Source organism: Bos mutus, chromosome 23, assembly GCF_027580195.1.
Source record: "Bos mutus isolate GX-2022 chromosome 23, NWIPB_WYAK_1.1, whole genome shotgun sequence".
NCBI lineage: Eukaryota > Metazoa > Chordata > Mammalia > Artiodactyla > Bovidae > Bos > Bos mutus.
In genome coordinates this window covers 19185034-19211250 of record NC_091639.1, presented here as the reverse complement: position 1 = coordinate 19211250, position 26217 = coordinate 19185034, and the positions used below count along the sequence as shown (strand labels likewise).

Below are 26217 nucleotides of genomic sequence, written 5' to 3'. Positions count from 1 at the left end.
TCTAAGGCTTGACCAGAGAAGAGGAATTAGATAAAATAACAGACATTTGAAGTGTTTTAATCTATTATGGAAAATGTGAGAAGGAAATAACTGTTTTGCAGGGGACCCACAAAAGGGATCTCTGCCTGAAAGGTTAAGAATGGACCAGGTGGCTTAGAGAGGTAGAGAGACAGTCTGTATCTGTGGAAAAACAGAAATACGGGCAGAGAAAAAGAATGCATTGTATTCATGGAAGAATTCAAGTAACTGGATTTCTAGTCATCAACTATGAAGACTAGCAGGTAGTAAAATAGTATTTTTGAAGTACTAACTGGAGAAGGCAATGGCACCCCACTCCAGTACTCTTGCCTGGAAAATCCCGTGGACAGAGGAGCCTGGTAGGCTGCAGTCCATGGGGTCTCTAGGAGTCAGACTCGACTGAGCAACTTCACTTTCACTTTTCACTTTCGTGCATTGGAGAAGGAAATGGCAACCCACTCCAGTGTTCTTGCCTGGAGAATCCCAGGGACGGGGCAGCCTGGTGGGCTGCCGTCTCTGGGGTCGCACAGAGTTGGACACGACTGAAGCAGCTTAGCAGCAGCAGCAGCAAGGAAAAAAAGAACGGTCAACACAGATTCTATATCCAGTGAAAATATCCTTCAAGAATGAAGGTAAGATAAAAACATTCCCAGATGAAAGGAAAACTAAGACAATTCATTACAAGAAGAGCTCCTTTAAGAGAAATGCCAAAGAAAGTTATACAGATAAAAGGAAAATGACTCTAGAGGGACACTTGTGGAGGAACCACACTACCCAATTGTAAGACTCACTATAAAACTACAGAAATCAAGACAGCATGATATTGATGAGGGGATAAACACATAGGTAAGTGAAATAGAACCTGAAAATAGACCCACCTACATATAGCCATTTGATTTTTGACAAAGGTACAAAAACCATTCAACGGGGAAAGGATAGTTTTTTCAATGAATGTTATTTGAACAATTGGACATTCATGTGCAAAAAATGAACCTCAGTGTAAACCCCACACTGTATCCCCCAAAATAAGTCTAAATGGATCATAAATAAAAATGTAAATATAAAACTATGAAACTTTCAGAGGAAGATATAGGAGAAAATCTGCATGAGCTTGGGTTAAGCAAAGGCTTCTTAGATATGACACCAAAGCACAATAAGTTCAGTGAAAATTTTAATACATTGGGCTTTATCAAAACTAAAATGTTTACTCTGTGAAAGACACTACTAAGGGAGTAAAATGACAAGCTGCAGACTGTGAGAAAATGTTTGCAAGTCATATATCTGATTAAAAATTTGTGTTTAAAATATATAATTAACTTTCAAAATTCAGTGTAAGGAAGCAAAGAACTAAAAAATAAATGGGCAAAATATTTAAATAAATTCTTCACCAAAGAAGATATATTGATGCAAATAGGCATAAGAAATGATATGCCTGTATCATCAGCCATTAGAGAATACAGATTAAAACTGCAGTGAAATAAGAATTAAAAGTAATAAAAGTTATTAATAAAATTTTAATATAATTAAAATTAATAAATAAGAATGAAAATTAATAAAATTTAATGAAAGATTACCACTATCCAATTATGACAAAGATACAGAACAATAAGACTTCTCAGACACTGCTGTTGAGAATTCAAAATGATACAGCTATCTGGAAATCAGTTTGACTGTTTCTTTAAATACACATTTATCATACAATCCAGAAGTTCCATTCATGGGTAATTACCCTAGAGAAACTAAACTTTTATTGAACACAAAAACTACACACAAATATTAATAGTAGTTCTATTCATAATTACCAGATCAACTCAAATATCCTTCAACAGGTGAATGGATAAACAAGCCATAGTATATCCACACTATAAATGCAATACAAAATAGATAGCTGTTGATATATACAACAACATAGACGAATCTCAAAGGCATCATGCTAAGAGAAAGAAGTCAGCCTCAAAAGATTACGAATGGTGTGATTCCACTTACATGACATTCCAGAAAAGGCAAAACTACTGGATGGAGAGCAGATTGGTGGTTGCCAAGAGCTGGGCTGAGGGGAGAGTTTGACGGGCCAACACGAGGGAATTTTAAGAGAACAGAGTATAGAGCGGAGAGAACTGCTCTGTATCCTGACTGCAGTGGTAGTTGCACAAATCTACACATATGTTAAAATTCGTAGAGTTGATCACCCCAAACAGTCCAAAAATTGGATCTAAGCAATCTTAAAAATTAAAAAACCTAAACAGTTATTCTTAACACCTCAGCCATGTTAATTAAAGCTATATGTTTATTTAGATCATATTTGTAAGACAACACATATCTTAATATATGCACATTTTATATGAGTCACAACCCTTCAAAAGAAACAAAATATAAAGTTTATTCATTTAGTAAATCTTGAAGCATAGCTTTATTATTATGTTAAAATGTTATATTTTAATTTTTTTACAAGATTCTGTCAGTTATATAGAGCATCTATTTCATTACACAGTTACTCAGCTGTTAACGATGATAGTGTCTTTATGAGCAAACTCCAGTGCCATAAGATCCCCATTATGATCAGTAACTAGAGCATTTTGTGTACAAAGGGCAGGGACTTCCCATAAGCAGACAGGGAATGCATGTGTCATTTCTACTCAGAGTACATTTATCTGTAAATTTGTCGGGTAGTAAAGAAATAGTCCTTGAGATTCGTTTTTATGGCAAAATCCTGTAAGTACTGACCATAATTTCTCATCAACTGAGGCTTCAGAGTACAATAGGAGAAATAGTGTACATGGAATTTAGGCTCTTCCCTACTACCACTTATTAGGACCAATTTTTTTTTTTAACTTTTCTGGGCTTCATGTGTCTCATCACTAAAACCTGACTGCTTTCATTTTGAAGTTCTATATTGTCTGGTGACATATCTACATGTGTCTTATCAATTAATATGTCCTATTGCTGATGTGTTCCCTTTATTACTTCTTGTTGATATTCTGTAGCTGTCTCACATCTTCCAAATGTTTTCAGATAGACTGGTCTAAAGCTAAATAATAATTTCTTTTGATCAATACTATTGATCATTCATTCATTCATCTATTGAGCAGCATGTTCTTGGTGCTGGAGAACCAGGGATGAAATGATTGTCTTCAGAGTTGGAAGAGAAAAACAATGATAATGTAGAATGATAAATGCTGTGGTACATGCATGTTCTGAAGGCAGTGGGATAGAGGCGGGAGTCCGAAAATGACTGTTGGAAACTATGGATGGGATGATTGAAACAAAGTTTTGAAGTATAAGTAAACCCTGACCAACAAAGATAGAAAGATGCTGAGATGAGTGACTGCAGTTCAGGGTAGGGGACGGAGGCAGGTGTTTGAGGAAGCGGGGAGGAGGGAACCGAGAGAACCAGACAGTGAACACCACTATGTGCCACTCAAACATGACTTGGATTGATCCTTAAGAATGAGGAACCCGGGAAAGGGGTCTGATGAGCAGAGACATGATCAGATGTGCACCAGGGAGGTTAGGCTGTATGTATGGCGGGAAGGGAGATAGGAATGTCGATCCTGGAGACCAATTTGAAAATCATACAACAATCTTGAAGGATTGATGAAAACCATTGGAGACTGAGAAGAGAATTCAGATTCTAGAAATATCAAGGAAGTTGCATTGTGAGAACTTGAAGAACTGGATATGATGGTTTCTTACCAATGGGGCCACTTGATCACTTAACATGATGCTGGCATTTAAAGTGATTACAAGCCATTGTTCTGGTATTAGTGGTTGGCAAATGTTACCCTTGGTACTCACAATACCCCTCAGAGGGTGGCATCTGAGTATGTATTAATTTTATTATTATTTTAGAGGTGGAGACAAAGAAGTTAAAGAATTTTGTGAACACCACACATTGTGTTTTAGGAAGAGTAATCTGATAGTGTCATGTTTTTCAGGAGGCAAGGAAACCAGGTAATGAATCATTTTGAGATGAGAGGTAGGAAGAAAATGAGACAAAGAGGTGACACTGCTTCAAACTGAGGGCTGTGCCAGTGGAAGGACATTCACATGTGCGGGAAGGAAGTAGTTAGACATATTTGGGTGGACAGACATCTTTACTCATGTCTGCAAAATTGATCCCAAGATCATAAATAATGTAACTCACCTTGGAGCTATGAAATTGCAGTGCTTACATATGTCTGTATATCTGGCTGAAAATATCTATCCAGTCTAGGTCGCCAAGCTGTAGCACAAGAAAGTAAAATTCCCTTTAACAAAAATGCTTGGGTCACCCATGTCTGATGAAGTACAGTGACAAAGCCTGTTTCTCTGAATCTCTCTTTTTTGACTCCAGCACCACCACAATTACCTTCCCAAATAACATTGAAATTGATGACTTAGTACTTTTCCAGAAAGACTGTGGTTTGTAATTAAATTTGGGAGATACTCAGCTCTGATCAATAACACAATGAGAAACTAGATCTCAGGAGGGGCTATGACCGCGGATGTGTGTGTGTTCTTTTCTAACCAGTGGATTTTAATGGTTTTAATTGGAAAGACTTTTTTTGGGGGGAGGGTGGTTTATAAAACACAGAAATTTATTTCTCACACATCTGAAGCCTGGAAAGTCTAAGATCAACGTGCTGGCAGACTTAGTGTCTACTGAGGGCCTACTATGTGGTTCATAGATGCCTATCTTTTTTAATATAAACTTACATGGTGGAAGGGGTTGGAAAGATTTATCAGACTTTCTCCTAAAGCTGGGGAGAGGCTCCTCCTTGTGGCCTCCTGGGAAGGTCAAGCCCCGCTCTGGCGATAGAGCTCTGGATGGACTCTGCTGACCTGGGCCAAGTCACCTGGCCCCTCTGACCCTTAGTCTCTTTCCATATAAAATGAGAGTAATAAAGGCAGGTATCTCAATAGTGGGTTGTAAAGATAAAAACAATTAGTTCGTGTTATTTGCTTAGCATTTACATACCAGTTAATATTTAATCATCCATATATTTAATTAAAGGGCTTTCCTTATAGCTCAGCTGGTAAAGTATCTGCCTGCAGTGCAGGAGACCTGGGTTCAGTTCCTGGGATGGGAAGATCCCCTGGAGAAGGAAATGGCAACCCACTCCAGTATTCTTGCCTGGAGAATCCCATGGATAGAGGAGACTGGCAGGCTACAGTCCATGAGGTTGCAAGAGTCAGACACAACTTAGCGACTAAATTGCCACCACCACCATATTTAATTAATATTAAATACAATAAAACAAGCCAATATTCTATACACCTGAAACTAACACACTATTATAAATAACTATCAGATCAGATCAGTCGCTCAGTCGTGTCCGACTCTTTGCGACCCAGTGAATCGCAGCACGCCAGGCCTCCCTGTCCATCACCAACTCCCGGAGTTCACTGAGACTCAGTCCATTGAGTCAGTGATGCCATCCAGCCATATCATCCTCTGTCGTCCCCTTCTCCTCCTGCCCCCAATCCCTCCCAGCATCAGAGTCTTTTCCAATGAGTCAACTCTTCGCATGAGGTGGCCAAAGTACTGGAGTTTCAGCTTTAGCATCATTCCTTCCAAAGAAATCCCAGGGCTGATCTCCTTCAGAATGGACTGATTGGACCTCCTTGCAGTCCAAGGGACTCTCAAGAGTCTTATCCAACACCACAGTAAATAACTATACCTCAATTTAAAAAAAACTGGGAAAAATTAAATATAAGTGTGCTATTCCCACCTCTTTATAATAATCTCACTCTATCTAACTTCAATTCCAATCACTATGTGATTATTACTTAAAAACAAGCTATAAGTGCAACGTTCTTTGACTAACAGCTCTTTCCTAATTAGGAACATTAGCCCAAATATAGTCTTTATTTTTCCTGAGCTAAGTAGAGGGGGATTGGGAAGTATGAAAGAAGAAGAAACAAATAAAAATTCTGTCATTGTTCTAATCAGAATTTCAACTGAGAATAAACTTTCTGACATGGCAATGTCCTTATTTCTCAGGTACATTAAGGAAACAAACATCAAAAATGACCCAGATGAACTCAACAATCTTATCAAGAAAAATTCTGATGTGTTAACATGGACACCGCGACCTGGAGCCACTCTTGATCTGGGTAGGATGCTAAAGGATCCAACAGACAGGTTTGGCTTAAATACTTAATAGAGAATAAAAATGATTCAGGGATTTTTTTTTTTCAATTTTACGAGAAAATAAAGGACATACTTCTGGCCTCTTGGTAGGTCCCAATTTGTAGGAATATTAAGGTTTTTTTTTTTTTTTTTTTGAGTAGCATCCTGAACTTGTCATGAATTAATATCCACACATCACTTTTTAAAATAGAAGTCTTACCATTCAAATAAAAAACTATTAAATAAGTATCTTTCAAATCTAAGGGATAAAAGATTGAATTTTTTTCTCAGTACTATAAATAATTTTCTCATCCTAAGTGTTTTCCTCATCTCAGAACCTGCCTTGAAGATAAAGAGTAAGGAAGTTTTTTCTTTGAAAGATAATTGATACAGCTCAAAGTGAAAAACAATGAGCCTGAGAGTTAGTTTTCATATGAGCATTAATTCAGTTCAGTTCAGTTCAGTCGCTCAGTCGTGTCCGACTCTTTGCGACCCAATGAATCGCAGCACGCCAGGCCTCCCTGTCCATCACCAACTCCCGGAGTTCACCCAGACTCACGTCCATCGAGTCAGTGATGCCATCCAGCCATATCATCCTCTGTCGTCCCCTTCTCCTCCTGCCCCCAATCCCTCCCAGAATCAGAGTCTTTTCCAATGAGTCAACCCTTCGCATGAGGTGGCCAAAGTACTGGAGTTTCAGCTTCAGCATCATTCCCTCCAAAGAAATCCCAGGGCTAATCTCCTTTAGAATGGACTGGTTGGATCTCCTTGCTGTCCAAGGGACTCTCAAGAGACTTCTCCAACACCACAGTTCAAAAGCATCAATTCTTCAGCGCTCAGCTTTCTTCACAGTCCAACTCTCACATCCATACATGACCACTGGAAAAACCATAGCCTTGACTAGACGGACCTTTGTTGGCAAAGTAATGTCTCTGCTTTTGAATATGCTATCTAGGTTGGTCATAACTTTCCTTCCAAGGAGTAAGCGTCTTTTAATTTCATGGCTGCAGTCACCATCTGCAGTGATTTTGGAGCCCCCAAAAATAAAGTCTGACACTGTTTCCACTGTTTCCCCATCTATTTGCCATGAAGTGATGGGACCACATGCCATGATCTTAGTTTTCTGAATGTTGAGCTTTAAGCCAACTTTTTCACTCTCGTCAAGAGGCTCTTTAGTTCTTCTTCACTTTCTGCCATAAGGGTGGTGTCATCTGCATATCTGAGGTTATTGATATTTCTCCCGGCAATCTTGATTCCAGCTTGTGCTTCTTCCAGCCCAGCGTTTCTCATGATGTACTCTGCATATAAGTTAAATAAGCAGGGTGACAATATGCAGCCTTGACATGTTCCTTTTCCTATTTGGAACCAGTCTACCCAACTGCCAATTCCATAGACTGTACAGAAACAGCGCACTGGGAGTGCCGTTCAGGAACCTTGATGTCTCAGGCCTAGATTTTTCAAATACTTGCATGTGTGCTCAGTTGCTCCGTCACATCTAACTCTTTGCAGCACCGTGGACTGTAGCCCGTCAGGTTCCTCTGTCTATGGAATTTTCCAGGCAAGAATACTGAAGTGCATTGCTAGTTCCTTCTCCAGGGGATCTTCCCAACCCAGGGAATGCTTTACCACTGTGCCACTAGGAAGCCCCTTACAAATACTTGTTTTGAGCCAAATGAAACTGTTAGTTCCTCACCTTTATTTAGAAATGGACTAAATGTGTTGGAAATCTGGACACACCAAAAACACACCCCTCGCTTGGGCCTTACCTTTGCAAAGTTGGCACGAGTGGTGCAGGCAGCTGATTATGACCTTTTGTAACCTCCCATACCCAACTGGTTGCCACATCTAGTCAATTCTGCTGCATAAAGCTCTTACAAATCCATCACTCTTGTTCTTCCATTGTGACTTTAGCCTCTCACAATTTTTCACCTAGATTCCTGCAGTGGCCCCTGAACCTCTCCTCTGATCCATTCTTCAGCACATCCTGATCCTATGCTGGTCACAATCCACTGGTGGGTTGAAAAATCAATGGCATTGACCACAACCAGGATTTTTTAAAAATGTAATAGAGTAAAATCAAATAGACCTGAGTACATTGCCCAAATACACATAACAAGGGATAGTATTATTTCAGGAAACTTTTGTCTCACAGGTGCCCATGGTATGTGGGAGTCCTGATGTAAAATAGAATTCTTACTGGGATCACAGGCAAGGAATTTGAAAGCCCCTACTCTGCCTTGCTGCCAAAGATACTTTTTTTAAATGTAAAACTCTGTCCCCTTCCCTGCTTAAAATTCCTTAGAATCTCCCCAGAATCTCAAGGGTAAAAGCAGTTTGTATTCTCTAGATCAGGGGTGAAAGAAGTTTTTAATTATTTCAGGTTTTAGCAGGGCATTCAAGAGTCTGGCTTTTGGCATTTGCAGAATTCTCCATCCTCTCTCTCCAGTTCCCCAGATGTATTCTATGGTAATAATTCTCAAACTTGAAAGCACATCAGAATAACTCCAGTCACTTGGATAACTGCAGCTCCTTGGGTTCCACCCTCTAAGGTTCTGATTGGGTAGATAGGAGGCAGAGCCCAGGAATCTGCATTTGTATCATCAAGTTACACCAAAGCATCCTGGGTAACAAGAGGGTTGATTATTGTTGGATTCTCAATTGTAAGACACAGAGTAAGGGATATAGGGAGACTAAGTGCTTAACTCTGCCTTCTTGTGAGGGGAGGAGAGGGCAGGAGAGAACAGTAAATGTGTCCAGGAAGGCATTTGTGCCTTAGAAATCAGGAGGAGGTTTCAGAAAGTAGTTAAGAGAGCGAGAGAGATCGAGATTCTGGCACGTGCTGGAGAAGGGAGGTGCAAATAATGTCATGAGTTTGGTGAATACAGATAGTTTGTTTTTTTGTTTGTTTTCTAAAAAAATGTTTCTATTGAAATATAGTAGATTTACAATGTTGTGTTAGTAAATATATTTTCTTTGAATAAGTGAATAGTATGCCATTCATTCAGAAAGGACTTACTGAGCTCCTTCTGTAAACATGGCATCATAGTAGGTACAGACAAACGGCTGTGAAGAGGTCCTTCCCTCATGAAGTCAAATCCACCCCAGTGTAGGGGCGGTAAGTGAAAAGGGAAGGAAAGGGTGAGACAGGAATTCCGTGTCTGGCCAGGGCTAGAAAGAATTTGCAAAACAGCCCAAGGAACTTGCCTGTGAGTAAGGAGAGCTTGAGAAAGTTATAAAGTGAGGAAGGAACATTACTGCATTGTTTTTTTTAAAAAACCCATTTCACTTTGCAAAGGAGCATTTCCTGGGGGAGGAGGCCACAGTGGGAAGAACTGGAATCAGGAAGGCCAACTGGGAGGCTGAGGCTTTAGCTAGCAAGAGATTAGTGAGGCTATAAACTGAGATGAGGCGAGGAGTTGAGGAAGCAAATTTGAGATTCATTTAAAAGTTAGAAACTTTAGGATTTGACAAGTAATTTATTACCAAAACCAGTGCATCTCTAGCTGTGGTCAAACAATGGACTAAAAGTGTTGTTTTGAGAAGTGCCACAGAGTTGCCTAATCTCTACCATCCAGGTGCCCATTTCCTTATCACCATTCCCTCATCCCGATCACATTCTATTCTATTGCCAGGATTCGAGTTTCCATGTCCCATGCAATGATCCATCCTCACACTGGATGGACAGCTTTAGGAATGTCAGAGAACTGTCATCCATATTGCTGACTGGGTTTCCAGGTACAGTTGCCCTGTCAGCTTTGATTAGTACAGAAAGATGACCGTATATTAGAGACACAAAATTCTGGGTATATCCCTAGGACAGGCTAAAGACATTCCTATGTTTAACAAATGTTTGTGGGACCTCTTCTATGGCTGGGCTTCCTTGGTGGCTCAGACAATAAAGAATCTACATGCAAAGCAGGAGACCAGGGTTCGATTCCTGGGTCAGGAAGATCCCCTGGAGAAGGGAATGGCAATCCACTCCAGTATTCTTACCTGGGAAATCCCATGGCCAGAGGAGCCTGGCAGGCTATAGTCCATGGAGTAGCAAAGAGGTGGACACAACTAACACTTTCTGTGTGCCAATCACGGATGCTGCTCTCATCAAACTTATATTCTAGTGGAGCTGGGGGGGCAGGGCAGGTGTGAGCAGGCTTCTGCAAAATCAACATGACCATATTATATTTAACATTCCCATAATTTAGTGATTTGAGCTGAAAGGGTCCACATCAGTGGCTTTCCAACTTTTTTTTTTTCAAGACAAGGACTTTTATCTTTAAATGTATTGACTTCGAGAGCCATCACACTAAACAATTAACAAGAGCTATTCTAGTTAAGGCTGGGGAGGTGTCCCCCAAGGCACTTCTGTGGGACCCCTGTGTACCACCTGAATGATCGAAAAGCTGCTCCTCTGATTGACTGCTGAAATTGAAGTGCTAACTTTTGCCTTCCTTCCTTATTTATTGCTGTCTTCTTTCCTTCTTCTCTCATCTTTTTGTCTTTAAGCAAAGGCATCATTGAGCCTCCGGAGGGGACTAAAATTTACAAGGATTCCTGGGACTTTGGACCATATTTGAAAATCTTGAATGCTGCTGTAGGAGATGAAATATTTCGTCACTCATCCTGGATAAAAGAGTACTTCACTTGGGCTGGATTTAAGGATTATAACCTGGTGGTCAGGGTATGCTTATGAAGTGCCGTTTGTCTTTGCTTTCCTGTATTATGGAAGTATATGAAAACCCCTTCGTATTCCAATTTGTTTCTCAATAAGCATTTTTTAAGTCCTACCATTTGCCTCACAGAGAATCGATGGGACAATGTGCTTAAACAATCCCTGTTTGAAAACGTTTTCATAGGAAGCATTCTGAGGTCCAGCTCAGTTTCTCTTTGGGAGGATTCTTTTTCTTCCCATCACCATGCGTTAGTTGCTTTTGTTTTGTCGATATTTTGCGGTGTTTTGGTTGTATGGTGGAAAAAGCTACTTCAACTGTGAAATTGGCAGGTGGATCCCACCAGAGAGGTGACATCTTGTAGCAGCAGGAAGTGGGTAATTCTTATCTGCAGCGGTGGTAAGGAGTGAGGTGCACCAACCACAGGGTCAGCCTGGAACTTAAATTAGCCGTGACACGTACACACAGAGCTTATAGGCTCAAGTGGTTCATGCTGTAAGCTGGTCACCAGAAAACTGAGGATGTATCCAAAACCAAAATATGTCCTAAAAAGCAGGGGGTGAAAGAGAAAGAGGAGGTCTGAAATGGGCTGGAAATCCCTGCAGCACTTATCTGTATATTTTATCCCACTTATATTTAGTGCCTGAATTTGTGCATGGGGAGCAAAGTTTAGGGAACGCATCAGGAAATGGACGACATTATACCCTTGGCAACAAAGATTGGTTACCCTCGGGGTGAGGACTAGTTTCAAGTTTACCTTTCAACCCCTGAACATTAATACTTGGTAGCACACAATACTTAGCATTCTCAAAATCAGTAAGTCCTAAAAACCTACCCAGAGGTCAGTGCCAGGCTGTGCAAACTTTTTGCTGGTCAGTAATGAAACAAGTATGAGTATGCACGTGAGTATGGTTACAAAGATGTCAACTCTCTTTTCTTGGGATGAATTGTCATTATTCCAAGATTGTTGTTCAGTTGCCAAATTGTGTCCAACTCTTTGCGACCCCATAGACTGCAGCATGCCAGGCTTCCAAGATTAGTCCTTTCTATTTTTGAGGCATGAAAGCATTCTTCCTTTAATGAAATAAAAGGATAGTAGATGTAAAAATTTGTTTTAAGTCCTCACTTAGCAAAATGAAATATTGATGCCTCTATTAGCTCCCAAATATTTTTTTAGAAAATTGAAACCTGAAGACCTGACGAACTTTGGTCTAAATGAGATTTTCAGTTGAGTGATTAACGTGAAAAAGAGAAAATATTTGGAATTTTCAGTGACACTCTTTATGTTTGGATGCTAGGTGATGGTGAGAAACAGTCCACGTTTTATTTATCTTTTAGCCTGCAAACTACAGTGGTATTTGATAGCTCGTTACTAATTATACTTACTAATTACTAAGTATACTAATTATACATATATCTAAGACAGTGATAACCTTCTCTGTAAATTTGAATGAAGTTAGTGACATGAAGCAGTTTTGCTAGTGTAGAAGAGTAGGATTAGAATTCAATTCAGGAAAGAGAAGAGAGAGTTAGAGAGCCACATAGAGTGATAGGGAGAGCAGGAGAGAGAGAGGCAAGCCTCTTTTTATATTTACTCCAGTTCATTGCTATCATTTGCTTGCACATTCTAGAATTTTTTGAGGATCTTGACAACCAGATTGATATGCTTCTTCCCTTTACCATGTTGTCATTTGCACAGATGATTGAGACAGATGAGGACTTCAGCCCTTTTCCTGGAGGATATGACTATTTGGTTGACTTTCTAGATTTATCCTTTCCAAAAGAAAGACCAAGCCGGGAACATCCATATGAGGAAGTAAGCAGCAACACCAGTGGAAATGCTCCTTCCTTCCTTCTTTCCTTCCTTCCTAAATAAATTTTTTAATTTACTCCAAAAAAATTTGGAGTAACTTTAGATTTACAGTAAAGTCGCAGGGATACTACAGAGAATGTTAACATACTACTTTAACATGCTACATTTGTCACAACTAATATGCCGGTATTGAAAGAATATTTTTAACTAAACTCCATACTTGCTTCTTTTTGAGTCATTTGCAAAGACTGGCTTTTCTACCTGCTTCCTTCCAAACAGCTGGCCCGCCTGTGCTGTTAGCAGACCTGCAAGCATTGATCTTTGTCTGCCCCTTTACCGTTTCTCCAGCAATGTCTCCTTCCGCAAACAAACACTGTTGGTGGCTTTCTACAGAAAACTGTCAACATAAACCAACGCATATTTTGAGTTCCAACTTTTAGCAGATCCCTAGCCCAAGTCAGGCATGATGTTAAGAGCTGGGGCTTTGGACACAATGTCAAGACTGGTATGGGTTCCCTACCCCTGCTGATTAGGATTACTGACTATGAGCCTTTGAATCCCCATTCAAGTCTTTTTTTTTTTTTCCCTTCTGTGGGGCTTCTTCGTACTTTATAATGTTTTTATGATAGTCAAATGACATAATATATATGAGCATGGATTGTAATTTTAAATTCTATGTACATGTAAGAATCACTAAATAAATTAGGAGGGTGTATAGTCTGCCCTTAAGCATATTAAACGTGTGCCATATAAATGTGTAATGCCTTAATTATAGAGTTACCTTCACTTTCACTTTTTACTTTCATTCATTGGAGAAGGAAATGGCAACCCACTCCAGTGTTCTTGCCTGGAGAATCCCAGGGACGGGGGAGCCTGGTGGGCTGCCGTCTATGGGGTTGCACAGAGTCGGACATGACTGAAGTGACTTAGCAGCAGCAGCAGATGTACCTTTGTATAATAGGCCTGTTCTTAAACTACATTTTAATAATTGGATTTGTATTTTTATGTTTAGTACTTGCTGTTGAAGAGAATCCTATGCTGAAACTTTGGTAAAACCGATAATCTACTGCCTGCTTTGGGGGTTTTAAAAAACTGAGTTTTCACACATAGGAAAACACTACATGAAACACCGATTTTAAGCAAAATGAACCTGATATTTTATTGCCTTTTTTTTTTTTTACCAAACTCATACATAACACAGCTTCATAAATATTAAGTCATTTAATATAACAACCATGATATGAATCGATATTACTATACTCCCCTACAGATGAGGAAAATGCCATGCCGAGAGGTTCAATAATCTGCCCAAGGTCATACAGCTTGTAAATCCTGCTGAAGGCTTTAGCAGCAAGGGGTCTAACTGCAGAGTCTGTGTATTTAGCCACTGCATTGCTTCTTAAATCTGAACTTACGAAACTTATAAATTAAGGTATCTGTTAACCATCAGGGAGATTTTTCTTTGGAATTTTTAAAATCACAAGTTCACTTAAAATACGTCATTGAAAAAAAAAAGGCTTGTTTTTACAGCTTTTCACATTGCTTCTGTTGAATACAGCTAGCAACAGCTCTCTTTAATACAAATGAGCAGACTTGCCACACCATGGGGCAAATCGTCATGCCTGCCGCATACATGGTGGTCCCTATTTTGACTCAAGTGCTTTTATATCTCAGGATATTAGTGATATTTCTGTATGTTGAGGTTTGTTTAAGGAGGTTATCCTTGGAAGAGCTCCATCTCTTGCCACTTGGAGCCTTCTCATATTGCCTTTTTTGGAGGGGAGGCATTCACTGCCTTTCAAACACATGAATGTATTTTCTATCATGCCAACTCTCCATCTTTCCTAGATGCCCGGCTCCTAGCACTCTCAGGAGCTCCCGCTCTCGGCTGGATGGGCTCCTCTCTAGGTCTGCTGCCAATCTGTCACCCTGTGACCTCCCTCAGCCTCTTCTAGACCCCACCCATGTCTTCACTTCTTTGCTTTCCTCCTTTGTGGTATTTTCTGCTTAGGTATCTGCTGAAGAAAGTTTGCACAGGAGCTACCCTTTAAGTATTTTCCTGTCTGATCTTGCACAACAGCTTGCTGAACACATAATGCTGGGTGGCAGTCACTTTCCACGGACGCCTGAAGGCATTGCTCATTTGGCTTCTAGCTGCATGCACTGCTGCTTATCCCAGGCTGACCTTCCTTCCACTGTGGTGACTTTTAAGAATCAAGGGATTAGTCTATATTTACCAAAAAAAAAAAAAAGACCTTTTCAAGCTGACTCAGGGCTCTCTGTATATGGGTAAGATCTATTATCCAGCAGGCTTTACTTGAAGGTGGGGGTTACATGCTTAAATGCTCACAGATGGACCCCAGGCAGATCTTTAACTAGGTGGAGTTGAGTGGGGACTGGGTCAAGTGGAAAGCATGGGAAGGGAGGAGCCCCTACTGAGCTCCAGCTGATCCTCTGCATTTTCCAGAAAACTTGGATATCTGGATTTTCATGTGAAACATCTAGATTTATAAATGTGGAAGGCCAATTCGGTTTTTTAAAAGGGAGTAGGCTATGAACTATAACCCAGATTGTATGTGGATAAGGGAGCACTCATTTAAGTTTATGAAGGTGAGGAGCCAGCTATTAGGCTGAGGGGCTCCTAAATATCAAAATGTGGAGGTCCTTGTATTTGTGATAAGGCATCACAAATACACTCCCTGCCTTCATTCTTCCTGTAAAGTTGATTCCATTTCGTCAGAGAACTGTCTGAAGGTATTTGGCCCTGGAACCATGTGTAAGCCTAGGGAAGTGGGTGCTCACTGTTTCATGTACCTAATTTTGTGCTCTGTGCCCCTGCTGTTATCCACAGTACCTACCTCTTCTCATTCCAAATCCGAATGTCCTTTCTCATACTCTCCTGGATTCTGCGGCCTCTGGCCTGTTCTTTAATGCCACTCACCTAGCTGCTTTCCACGTTCACATTCATTAGTTGAAATCTCCTGCCAATGATTCACTTCACTTTTTCTTCATTGTGGCGGCTCATACCTGTGCAGTTGCTTTGTCACCAACTTCAGTTGCATCCAGAAGTGGGTGGAAGGCAGGTTATGCATGGGATCTGTCCATCATTTTGAAGTAGAAGTCCTTTCTCAGCGCCAGTGACACTAGGCCTCCTAACTTCTCTTCTTCTGTATTCTTTGGGGGTCTCTTTCTCCAGCCACCACTTACATCTCCTGTTTTCCATCAGGGTTCTGTGCTCAACCCACTCATGTTCTCAAGCCTGTATCTGAGTGAACACATTTGCTACCACCACTTCTCTGCTAATGGCTCCAAAAACCTGTATGTCCTGCCCAGACTTTGCCCAGCTCCCACCAACACTGTCTAGCTTTGGATTCATTAGAGTTAATTGCCTACTGGATAATATCACCTGGATTTCCAAATCCTTGTGCCTCATTGTTCAAAATTCAACACGTCGTTGTTCTCTTAAAACTGCTCTTTCTTGTTTTCTGTCTGATCATTGGCAATGTTAGTGCCTCCACCCCCTCTCCCCAACCCACCAGTGACTCCAGCTAGAAGCCGAGCTTTTCACCTTTTCCCTTTCTCCTCATCCCCAGATCTAATCAAACCACCAAGACCTTTCCATTTTATAGTTCAAACATTTCTCAAAGCCTGCCTGATTCTTCCACGTGCTTGTCTCTAGTTTGAAAGATCATGAAAGACCTTCTCTCCTCCACTGCAAGGAATTCGATTTTGATACTGCACCTTAGCTGGGCAGTCCTCAACTTGACAAGCTGCACAGTCATGTTTCGGAGTCTCTGTTGGCAAAATAAGAGATCCTTTGACCTGTGTTTGCCTTCTCAGTTCACAGTGGATGTCACTGTTTTGTCAAAATGGTGTGGGAAAGAGAAATAAACCCAAACACCAGTCTTCTGATCATTCTGTCATTTATGATAAAGTTGCCTCTACTGGCATTAGCATATTTATCAGGAGAAAAAATGTGATGCCGGATACTGAAAAAGTATGCTAATGAAGTGTTAAAACCATGTCCAACCTTAGTAACTTCCCATCACACTACTTCATGCTTTTTTTTTTTTAAATTTCATAAATATCTCTTTTTTTCTCACAACAGTAACACAGGAGACCGAGGCTTAGCAAGGTTAAGGTCACATGATTAGTAAGTGCTGAGCTGAGACTCAAAACCATCTCTGCTTGTCTCCTAACCCTGGGCACTTTTGACTAGTCAACAGATCCTGTGTCAGGAGTTGGGATTCTTGAAAGGTAAGGGCCTTGGCCACTGAATTAAGGTACTCTTGCTCAGTGGCAGGCCTTGTTTTACATTTATGTACATTGACTCAGTGAATCTTCACCACGGTCCTTTGAGAGGGATGGTCTATTATCTCCATTTTATAGAAGAGGAAACTGAGGCACAGAATGGTGGCCAGGATCACACAGCTAGACCATGGATTTGAGCCATGGTCAAATCAGCAATCTGATTCTGTCTGTGCTCTCTGTCACTCTGCTCCGCCCTACTCTGCTCCCCCAGCTCCGGATATACTTCCTGTTTTCCTTCCTTCAATTTCTGCTGCACTCAGATGTCCTCTCCCCACCTACCTCAGCCTGAGATGTCAACTTCAGTAGGCTCTTCTCCTTGACTTCTCAGAGCCCTGCCTTATAGACAGCTGCCTCTTTCAGGGACACAAGGGGTTGATACCAATGCTCTGTGCTGGCTGGGGCGCCCCTGCTAGTTGTTCCGTATCTGTTTCAGATTCGGAGCCGGGTTGACGTCATCAGACACGTGGTGAAGAATGGTCTGCTCTGGGACGACCTGTATATAGGATTCCAAACCCGGCTCCAGCGGGATCCTGACATATACCATCATCTGTAAGTCTGAAAATGCCTGCCGTGCCCTAGGCCACTGCAGAGGATGCTGTGGGTGTATAAGCAGAGTCAGTGGCTGACTCTGCCCCCAAATTTTGATGGATGTGGGCGATTCCACCATCAGTGCTTTATTTCTTTGTTAATCTGTTGAAAAGCGAATCTGGTTAGGAAAATAACATTTTAAAGAGTCACTGTTTCTACATTCATGCAAATATGTTTCAGTCTCTTTTAAAAGTGGTTCTTGGTACAGGAAAGGGAAGGGCATTATAAGAGAGAAAGGGTGTGCCTGGCCGAGACAGGAACAAGGAGGGGCTGTTTATGTGCAAAGACTTGATCATTGAAGACAATCATTTTCCATGTCACAGTTTTGTCAGTGCCCAGCTCTGAGCATGACTTTGGTGAGCTAGTTGGTTAAGGGAATGGCCCTCTGAATCTCTACCTGCTTACACTTTAAAACCGTGCAAGTTTCTCACTGCAAAACTGTATATGTCTTTGAGACTGTCGTTGGACTAGCTGAGCTAAGGGTCAGGAAGGCCCACTTGCTATCTTCATATTTACAAAAATAAACAGCAAGAGGGAGAATACTTTCTTATCATTACCACTGACCTTCTGAAAAGTTCAGGAATTTAATTTTAAACAAGCAAAGCCTACTATCTAGTTTCTGCCTTGAGCTCGAAAGCACAGGCATGTCTTGAATTTTCTTTTTTATTTCTTTTTGAATGTTTTGAAGTGATTTTTAATAAAAAGAAATAAACCTATCCTGCCCACACCTCCCGAAAACTGTATCTGTTTTCTGCTGTTCCCTCCACCCACTCTCCCAGGTAACACTTGATCAGACTACAACGTGTATCATCCCAGGCCTATTTCTGAGTGCATCAGCACTTCAGTAATTTCATTTGTTCTCAATAAAACGTCCCACATAGTTGGGGAGGGGAGGTTATTGTTGCTGCTGTTCTTTAATGTCATCCTAGTACATATATAATTTGCATTGTTACTCATTAATTTATCTTTGGGGTCCCTAGTGTTGGGACACATAGATCAACCTCAAACATTTTACCTGCTAAAAAACATTCCAAGTTTTGTTCATTTTCAGCAGCACTTATACTTCTTGTTCTGGAAAAAAAGGAAATGTAGCAACTTTGGTGGAGATTTGAAGGTTACTTCTCTTTAAAAAAATAATGCCATCTTGGGTTGGGAAGATCCCCTAGAGAAGGGAAAGGCTACCCACTCCAGTATTCTGGCCTGGAGAATTCCATGGACTATACAGTCCATGGGGTTGCAAAGAGTGGAACACGAATGAGAGTCTTTCACTTTCACTTGGAAGTTTCTAGGATACTGATGCTGAAGACTATTTTGTTATATTGTTTTGATAACACAGGTCATAAATGTAAGAGAAGTGTAAGTGTAAGAGAATTCCATAATAAATCTTGGAAAGCAGTCACAGCCCAATTTATCTTTGTTGTTCTCAAAATGGGATTTATGAGTTTATTAAATATTTTTCTGGTCATAAAACCAATACATATCTACTGCAGGAAATTTTTTTTTAATGTTTAAAAATAAAAACCCTCCTTAACAAAAAACAGTTAAAACAACAAATGACCCCACCATCCAGAGAGGCAATTTGTATTTTGGTATCTAGTTCCTTTTGGAAAAGGAAATGGCAAACCGCTCCAGTATTCTTGCCTGGAAAATTCCATGGACAGAGGAGCCTGGCGGGCTATGGTCCGTGGGATCACAAACAGTCAGACACGACTGAACGACTAACACACACACGTCTAGTTAATCTTTCGTCACAGGCACTTTTTTAAAAAATAAAAATGGGACAGTACTATATATACTTTTGTACCTACGTGTTTACTGAACAATCTTTGATGCACCCTGTAAGTTTCTAACTTTTCATTATTTGAAATGACGTTTTGGCAAATAAACTTGTTGATGTGGCATGCATACTTTCATAGTGGTTTCTTAGGATAAATTCCTAGGAGTGGAGCTGCTAGTATCCAACACACACGCAGCGTGAAGACTTTTGATGCATCTGCCAGATTGTTCTGAGGAAGCCAGCTCACCTTCCCAGAAATAGTGTACCAGCCCGCTTACCGGCACCCTCACCAATACTGGGTCCTAATGCTTTTGTGTATAGAATACAAATCTATATTTTACATATGCTAATTCCTTAAAGCAAGGCCTATCACAGACAAATAAAAATAAGACACAGTTGTCACATTTTAAGGGACTGCATTCAACGTACTGGAAATGTGAAACTACACGAATATCTGAAACAGTACAACAAATGCTGTCTCAGGGAGAGCAGAGTACCAGGTACCAGACAGATCTTGGCAAAACAATGGGCATGGACGTTTCCAAAACATATTTTTCTGCTTTATCCCTTTCACAGGTTTTGGAACCATTTTCAAATAAAACTCCCCCTAACACCGCCTGACTGGAAGTCCTTCCTGATGTACTGTGGGTAGAGAGGACCTGAGATCTCCCAGGTAAAGCAGCTTGTGGATCTGGGAGACACATATATTTCCATCCCATCACATTTGTTTTTGGCATTTGAAGGTTGGGGAATATTTTCAATATGCTGAAATGGAGGGAGAGATGATAGAATAATCCAGACAGAAGGAGTGAGTAAAGTTAAAAGGTTGTAAAATATAAGATGAATTAGAACCATGGCAGGTCCTCCTGATGTGGTAAAGAAGGAAGGGAAAGCAGGAATGAGGCATGAATGGCCCTGGAGAACAAAGAGTCAGGAGGTTCAATGGGGATGCTGAGGAGGTTCTGTAGTTGTGAAAAAGTGGGAGGTGTCCAAGGTAAGGAGGCAGCTGAATGAGGGATTGCCAAGTCCAAGGTCTTGCTGATGGAGCAGATCTGAATAAAGATAGGTGAAAGGACATCTGTATAATGAAAGGGAGCAGAGATGAAGATCTCAGCTGTCAGGAGGTTGATGTGTGCATTTCCAAGTTGCCTTATCAAGGAAGCAGGCCTATGGTGGTCAACACATGAGACTTGGAAACTGACCACTTGAATTAAAATCTTCGTTCTGTCACCTACTTTGTGACCTTTGGGGAATCTGTGTCTCAGATTTTCATCTATGAAGTGAACATAATAATAGCACCTATCTCATGGGGTTATGTCGTATTCCTCAGGTCCTTCTAGAAGAGTGAGTTATGCACGGTAAGTGTACAATAAACGTTGACCATAACAGCCTTATGAAAGAAACAGGAGAATTATGGGACCTATAACCATTCATAGGGTGAATCTATAAAAAGTTGGGAGGAGAGTCATTTCAGTTTACTGCCCAGCTTTAGAGTCTCGCTTACCTTAAAGAATCATAGACTATATAACCTGAACTAAAAACTAAAAATAAAAATTCACCTCAGTGCAATAAAAACTTAAAAAATAAGAGTTTCATACTGCTGTTCATTAGTAATATCTTTAATTCACAGGGATACTAAGCTACATGAAAAACTCAAGTATTCATTGATGCTGTATCTTGAACATGAAGCTTATACCAAAGAGACTATGCCTTACTGACATCAGCAATGGATAATCAAATATTGTGTTTGTGAAATGTTCACATATCTTATGTTTTTGGATCACTACATAACCAGATTATTAATATTTTAATTATTCTGTCCATAATTTTATGTAAAAGAACCCATGAATGCAATAGGAACAAATTCTCTATGGAAAACAAAGACAACAGGAGATGTAAATCCAAGTATAGAAGAAGTAGAACAGGAGGAGAAAAGGTTTCCTAGAAGACAAGGAAAAGAAAGGGTGGGGGAGCAGATGTTGGGTTAGAAGAAGAGAAGAAAGGAGAGAAATAGATAAATGAAAGGCTATAAGAAGAAAATAAGAAAGATAAAAAGTTAAAATGGAACTTTAAAAGAATGTAAACATAGACATTTTGTTCCTTAATAGATTGACTCCCCAGATAGAGTCCATGAATATAACTGAGTAAGAAGCGTTCATGAGCTGTTTTCAGTTTTTGAAAAAGTTTCATTGAAATCATATATTTACCAAAACAAGGCTGTAGAGGCTACCCAAGATGTAAAATTTCATTGGGACTGAAACAATTTTGGTTCAGTGACAAAATTTATTACTTAATGTATATTATAAATTCTAACAAATAGTGGTATCTTTGAATAAAATACATGAACACTAGCTAATGATAAAGTGAGTCCTATAGACAAAAATCTTTCAAGGTCAATAGAATAATCAACAGTCAAGACCTATATCTTGAAAAAATTAAGAAGTCCTCTTCTGAACACTTGAAAACACTGTTGCAATGGTTAAAACCCACAACTAATTTATCTGTTTCTGTTAACGTCTATAGTTTTTGATGATTTTCCTGTGATTATCACACTATCTCTAGGAATATGTGATTGTTGACTACGTTTCTATTTTAATATTGATGTTTCCAGCACACAAAAACCTCTCATTGATCTGAACATCAAAACTGATTTCCTAATTGTGTTTACTACCTCTTTAATTCTGAGGATTAAGATTTAAGATTCTCCTTAAATCTCATGATTATCTACTTCTTACAAAGATAATAATATGATATTTGATGTCTCTGATTCACTTCATACATTCTACCTATGTTTTGTGATTTACGCTATATAGTAAATTATTCAATTATTACTGGAAAATAAATGTAATGTATATCAGTATATGAATATATGATAAAATGTGTATGATGAGCAAATAAAAGATTATTTTAAAATATGGATGTTTTCTTACCACCAAGCCTATCTTTATTTTCATGCTGTCTTCCTAGCTATCATCTTCTGATACCCTGACTCCAGCAATTCTTTGATATTATAAGACCTTTAGTCCATTGACCCTGCATGTCCTCACTTTTCTTCTTGGTCATCTTTGATTCTTTTCTAGTTGTGTCCACATCACCCTCTTCTGTCATTTTTCTACCCTACCTGCCCTCTTTCCCTCTCTCATATCTCAGATCTCATTTCCATGACTTCCAAACTATGAAATCATTCTTTATACTTTGCCCTAACATCCACTGCATCAGCAGATCCCATCACCTTTACTTTCAAAATACACCCAGAGTATAACCACTTTCCACCATCTCCACTGCTATCAACCTCAGGAGAAAACGGAAACCCACAGAGATAATCTTGGCATTAGGGGCTGGTTTTCTTTATGACATGGAGAGGGCAGGAGGAGAAAGGGACGACAGAAGATGAAATGGTTGGATGGCATCACCGACTCAATGGACATAGGTTTGGGTGGACTCCGGGAGTTGGGGATGGACAGGGAGGCCTGGCGTGCTGTGGTTCATGGGGTCGCAAAGAGTCGGACATGACTGAGGGACTGAACTGAACTGAACTGAATGGATAGGCATGTGTTCCTGCCAAGAAAGGCTAACAAGTTGAATGCCTTGAAACAAGCTCAGAGCCATTCAAGGGAATGCTGGGAAAGCCATCTTTAGGGAGGTGACTTGCAGACTACACAATCCTAAAGCCACTTTAGAGGGTACCAGGGTAAAAGCTAGCAGCTGGGAGCTGTTGCTCATCTCATATTTCAGGAGCCCAACTCGGAAGAAACGAAGGAACTGAAACCCACTTCCTTCTCTAGTGCTCCTCTAGTGCCCTCTACAGACAAAGCTTAACTTCACACTAGCTGTTGTTTCCCTGCCAAGTTGCGTCCACACTTTTGTGACCCAATGGACTGTAGCCTGCCAGGTTCCTCTGTCCATGGGAATTTCCAGACAAGATTATTGGAGTGGGTTGCCATTTCCTTCTCTAGAGTATCTTCCCGACCCAGGGATAGAACCTGCATATCCTGCATTGGCAGGTGGATTCTTTACCATTGAGCCACAAGGGAAGCCTAGCAAAGGAGAAATAATTCTTTTTTGCATAGCTGGCAATAAAGAGTGGACTTGAAGTTGAGAGCCAATAAATTGATAACTGACATGCACCTGATAAGAAGATATTTTGTTATCTCTGGGGTAATTAGGGTAATCACTTAAGGAACTATAAAAGAATGCATAACCACAAAGGTCATAAAGGAAAAATTAAATCATTTAAAAAATTACCTGTGAAAGAAATCAATTAAAGAAAAAATAGCTTAAATGGGGCAATCAAAAGCAAAAATCAAGACAGTAGATTATATCAATAATTGCATTAAATGTAAATGAATTAAATGCTGTCATTAAAAGAAAGATTGACAGACTGGATTAAAAAAAAAAACACTGCTAACAAGACATATACTTAAAAGATAAGTATACTAAAAGCTTGAAAGAAAAAAACAGAGGAAATACATACCATGAAAATTCTCATAAAAAAGATGGCATAGGTTTCTTAACATCAGACAAGGATGAATACCTCATCATGTTACAAGTTTTAGTGAATCAGGAAGCTATAAAAATTTGTATATGCACATAATAAAAGCCTCCAAATGTATAAAAGAATGACATAACTAAAAGAAGAAATACATAAATTCAACTCAAAAATAGTTGAAAACACCCTTCTCAGTAAGTAAACGATAAGCCAAAAAAACACATTCAAGCCTATTCTTGTACATCTCTTCAGAATTTTAAGATCAGTTTATCATGCTCCAACTTGCTTTTGAAAAAATTTACTATCGACAACTTAATTTCAACATCTGTTAAGGATCTGAGACATTCTAGTGAGGGAATGCTGAGACCTGGCCTGCTGCAGGTGGAGGTGCAGAAGAAAGGATACATACAGACATGGCAGAGACATCCTGTCCTGAAGACGTCACAGTTTAAACACATAAAGATTTTGAAGGACCGTTAAGTAACTAGAATTATTTTCCTTGATGCCCGAGGCTGGATACCCACCTGGCCTCCTTGTTTACTGCCAGGTAATAAGTAACTTGCCAAAGAAAGGATGTGTGTTAAGACATGAAAAAAACCTGTTAATTGATGTCCCTTGTTTACAAGTAAATTGTAGGCTAATAATTATACTTCTTTGAGTTATTTGACAGATCATTATAGCTTTAAGAAACTGCTGTGATTTCAACTAGAGCTAGTAACTAAAAATGATTTCAGTTCTATAGCCATTGAAAATGTCTTCCTTGTGTAATATACATTCCAACAAGAAGTGAATAAGATCTAAAGAAAACAGTAATATTTTGTCAAGGGATATAAAAGAAAACTAGAACAAATGGGAAAGTATATTATTCTCCAGATGGAAATATTTTATGTTGTACAAATCTCTAAATACAGTTAAATTCCAATAAAAATCTAAAATTCATAAAGAACCCCAACAAATAAATTATTAAAATGTAAACAATGAAATAGAAAAACTTGTAAGAAATATGAATAGGAGATTTTCTAAGGATATACAAGTGGCCAATGAATGAATTAGAAGAAGCTTAAATTCATTAATAAGGTGTACCAGGATAAGTTTACAAGAAGGCTCATTTGCAAAATTATTTAACATTTTAAAAATGAGAAGAAACAAGTATCAATTGTGACATAATTAAATGTATCAGAGTAAATCATACTAAGAGTGATTAAAAACAATGAGGTAAAGATATATTATTGATTCAGAAAGACTTATGATACAGATTTTAAAAAGAATCAACTTTCAAAGAATACAATATTATGAGTTTTATGTTAAAATAGCACTACAGGGAATTCCCTGGTTGTCCAGGGGTTAGAACTCCATGCTTCACTATAGGGGGTATGGGTTTGATCCCTGGTTGGGGATCAAAGATCCCACAAGTCACATGGCCAAAAAAAATTTCTTAAAAATAAACCACTACATATTGTAATGTGTACATGAATGTGTGTGTGTGTGTGTGTGTGACCCTAACGAAGATTTAGAGAGCTTTACATCAGTCTATTAACAGGGAGCAGACAAGCTAGGAGAAGGCAGGTAACAGGATCCTTCATTTCTTGATTAATATACTTTTGTGTAGTTTAAATGTATTAACAAGAAAGCATTCCTGTATTTATTATGTAATTAAGAAAACAAACATTAGTATACATAGTATTGTAGACTCTAAATCCACCCTCTAACTCAGTTCTACTATTTTAAATATTTTTTCCGGTTTTATTCAATATTTCTATTTTCTTGGGTATACATTTTTTATTTTGCTATGTGTTAAAATAATTTTAATGTCTGCAATACTCCATATTCTGAATGAACAAGAACTAACTCTTCTCTTGCTGAACATTATCTAATCTTATGAAGACTCTCATCCATTTTACTTTTTTCATATTTTTGGATTCTTTTCTTGGGATAGAATTCTTGAAGTTGGATTACTGACTTGAAGGATATGAACAGTTTGGCTTTTGGTAGCACCTCATCAATCTTCCAGCTAAGGAACAGACCCCTACAACATATGGACAATCTCTCATGTTATGTTTGCACTAATTTGTTCCCCACGGAGCTCTCTAACGTTAATTCTGCACACATTACACACTTTCTTGCTTGCAAGTCTTATTATACTATTTCTCTTTTTAACATCCCTTCATTTTTCTGAAAAAGAGCAACAACAAATAACACTTAATACACATATGTATTCTAAAGCATGGAGAAGGCACCCCACTCCAGTACTCTTACCTGGAAAATCCCATGGATGGAGGAGCCTGGTAGGCTGCAGTCCACGGGGTCGCTAAGAGTCGGACATGACTGAGCAACTTCACTTTCAGGCATTGGAGAAGGAAATGGCAACCCTAAAGCATGGAGAAGGCAACCCTCTCCAGCATTCTTGCCTGGGGAATCCCAGGGATGGCGGAGCCTGGTGGG

The 26217-nt window shown here is 39.5% G+C and overlaps 1 protein-coding gene across 7 annotated transcripts in view; it reads left to right on the top strand.

The window, feature by feature from the left end:
• LOC102272785 (cytidine monophosphate-N-acetylneuraminic acid hydroxylase) overlaps positions 1–22201 on the top strand; it is an 82868-nt gene extending 60667 nt beyond the window's left edge. For 6 of the 7 annotated variants that reach the window (XM_070361449.1, XM_070361455.1, XM_070361453.1 and 3 more), the window contains exons 11-16: positions 6002–6142; positions 10634–10808; positions 12497–12613; positions 17355–17470; positions 19863–19959; positions 20917–22201. In XM_070361449.1, coding sequence (XP_070217550.1) covers positions 6002–6142; positions 10634–10808; positions 12497–12613; positions 17355–17470; positions 19863–19938 — 625 coding nt within the window. In that variant the 3' untranslated portion in view covers positions 19939–19959; positions 20917–22201. The remainder of the gene's footprint in view (positions 1–6001; positions 6143–10633; positions 10809–12496; positions 12614–17354; positions 17471–19862; positions 19960–20916) is intronic. The other variant, XM_070361454.1, reaches the window with a different exon arrangement.
• The last annotated feature ends 4016 nt before the right edge of the window (positions 22202–26217 follow it).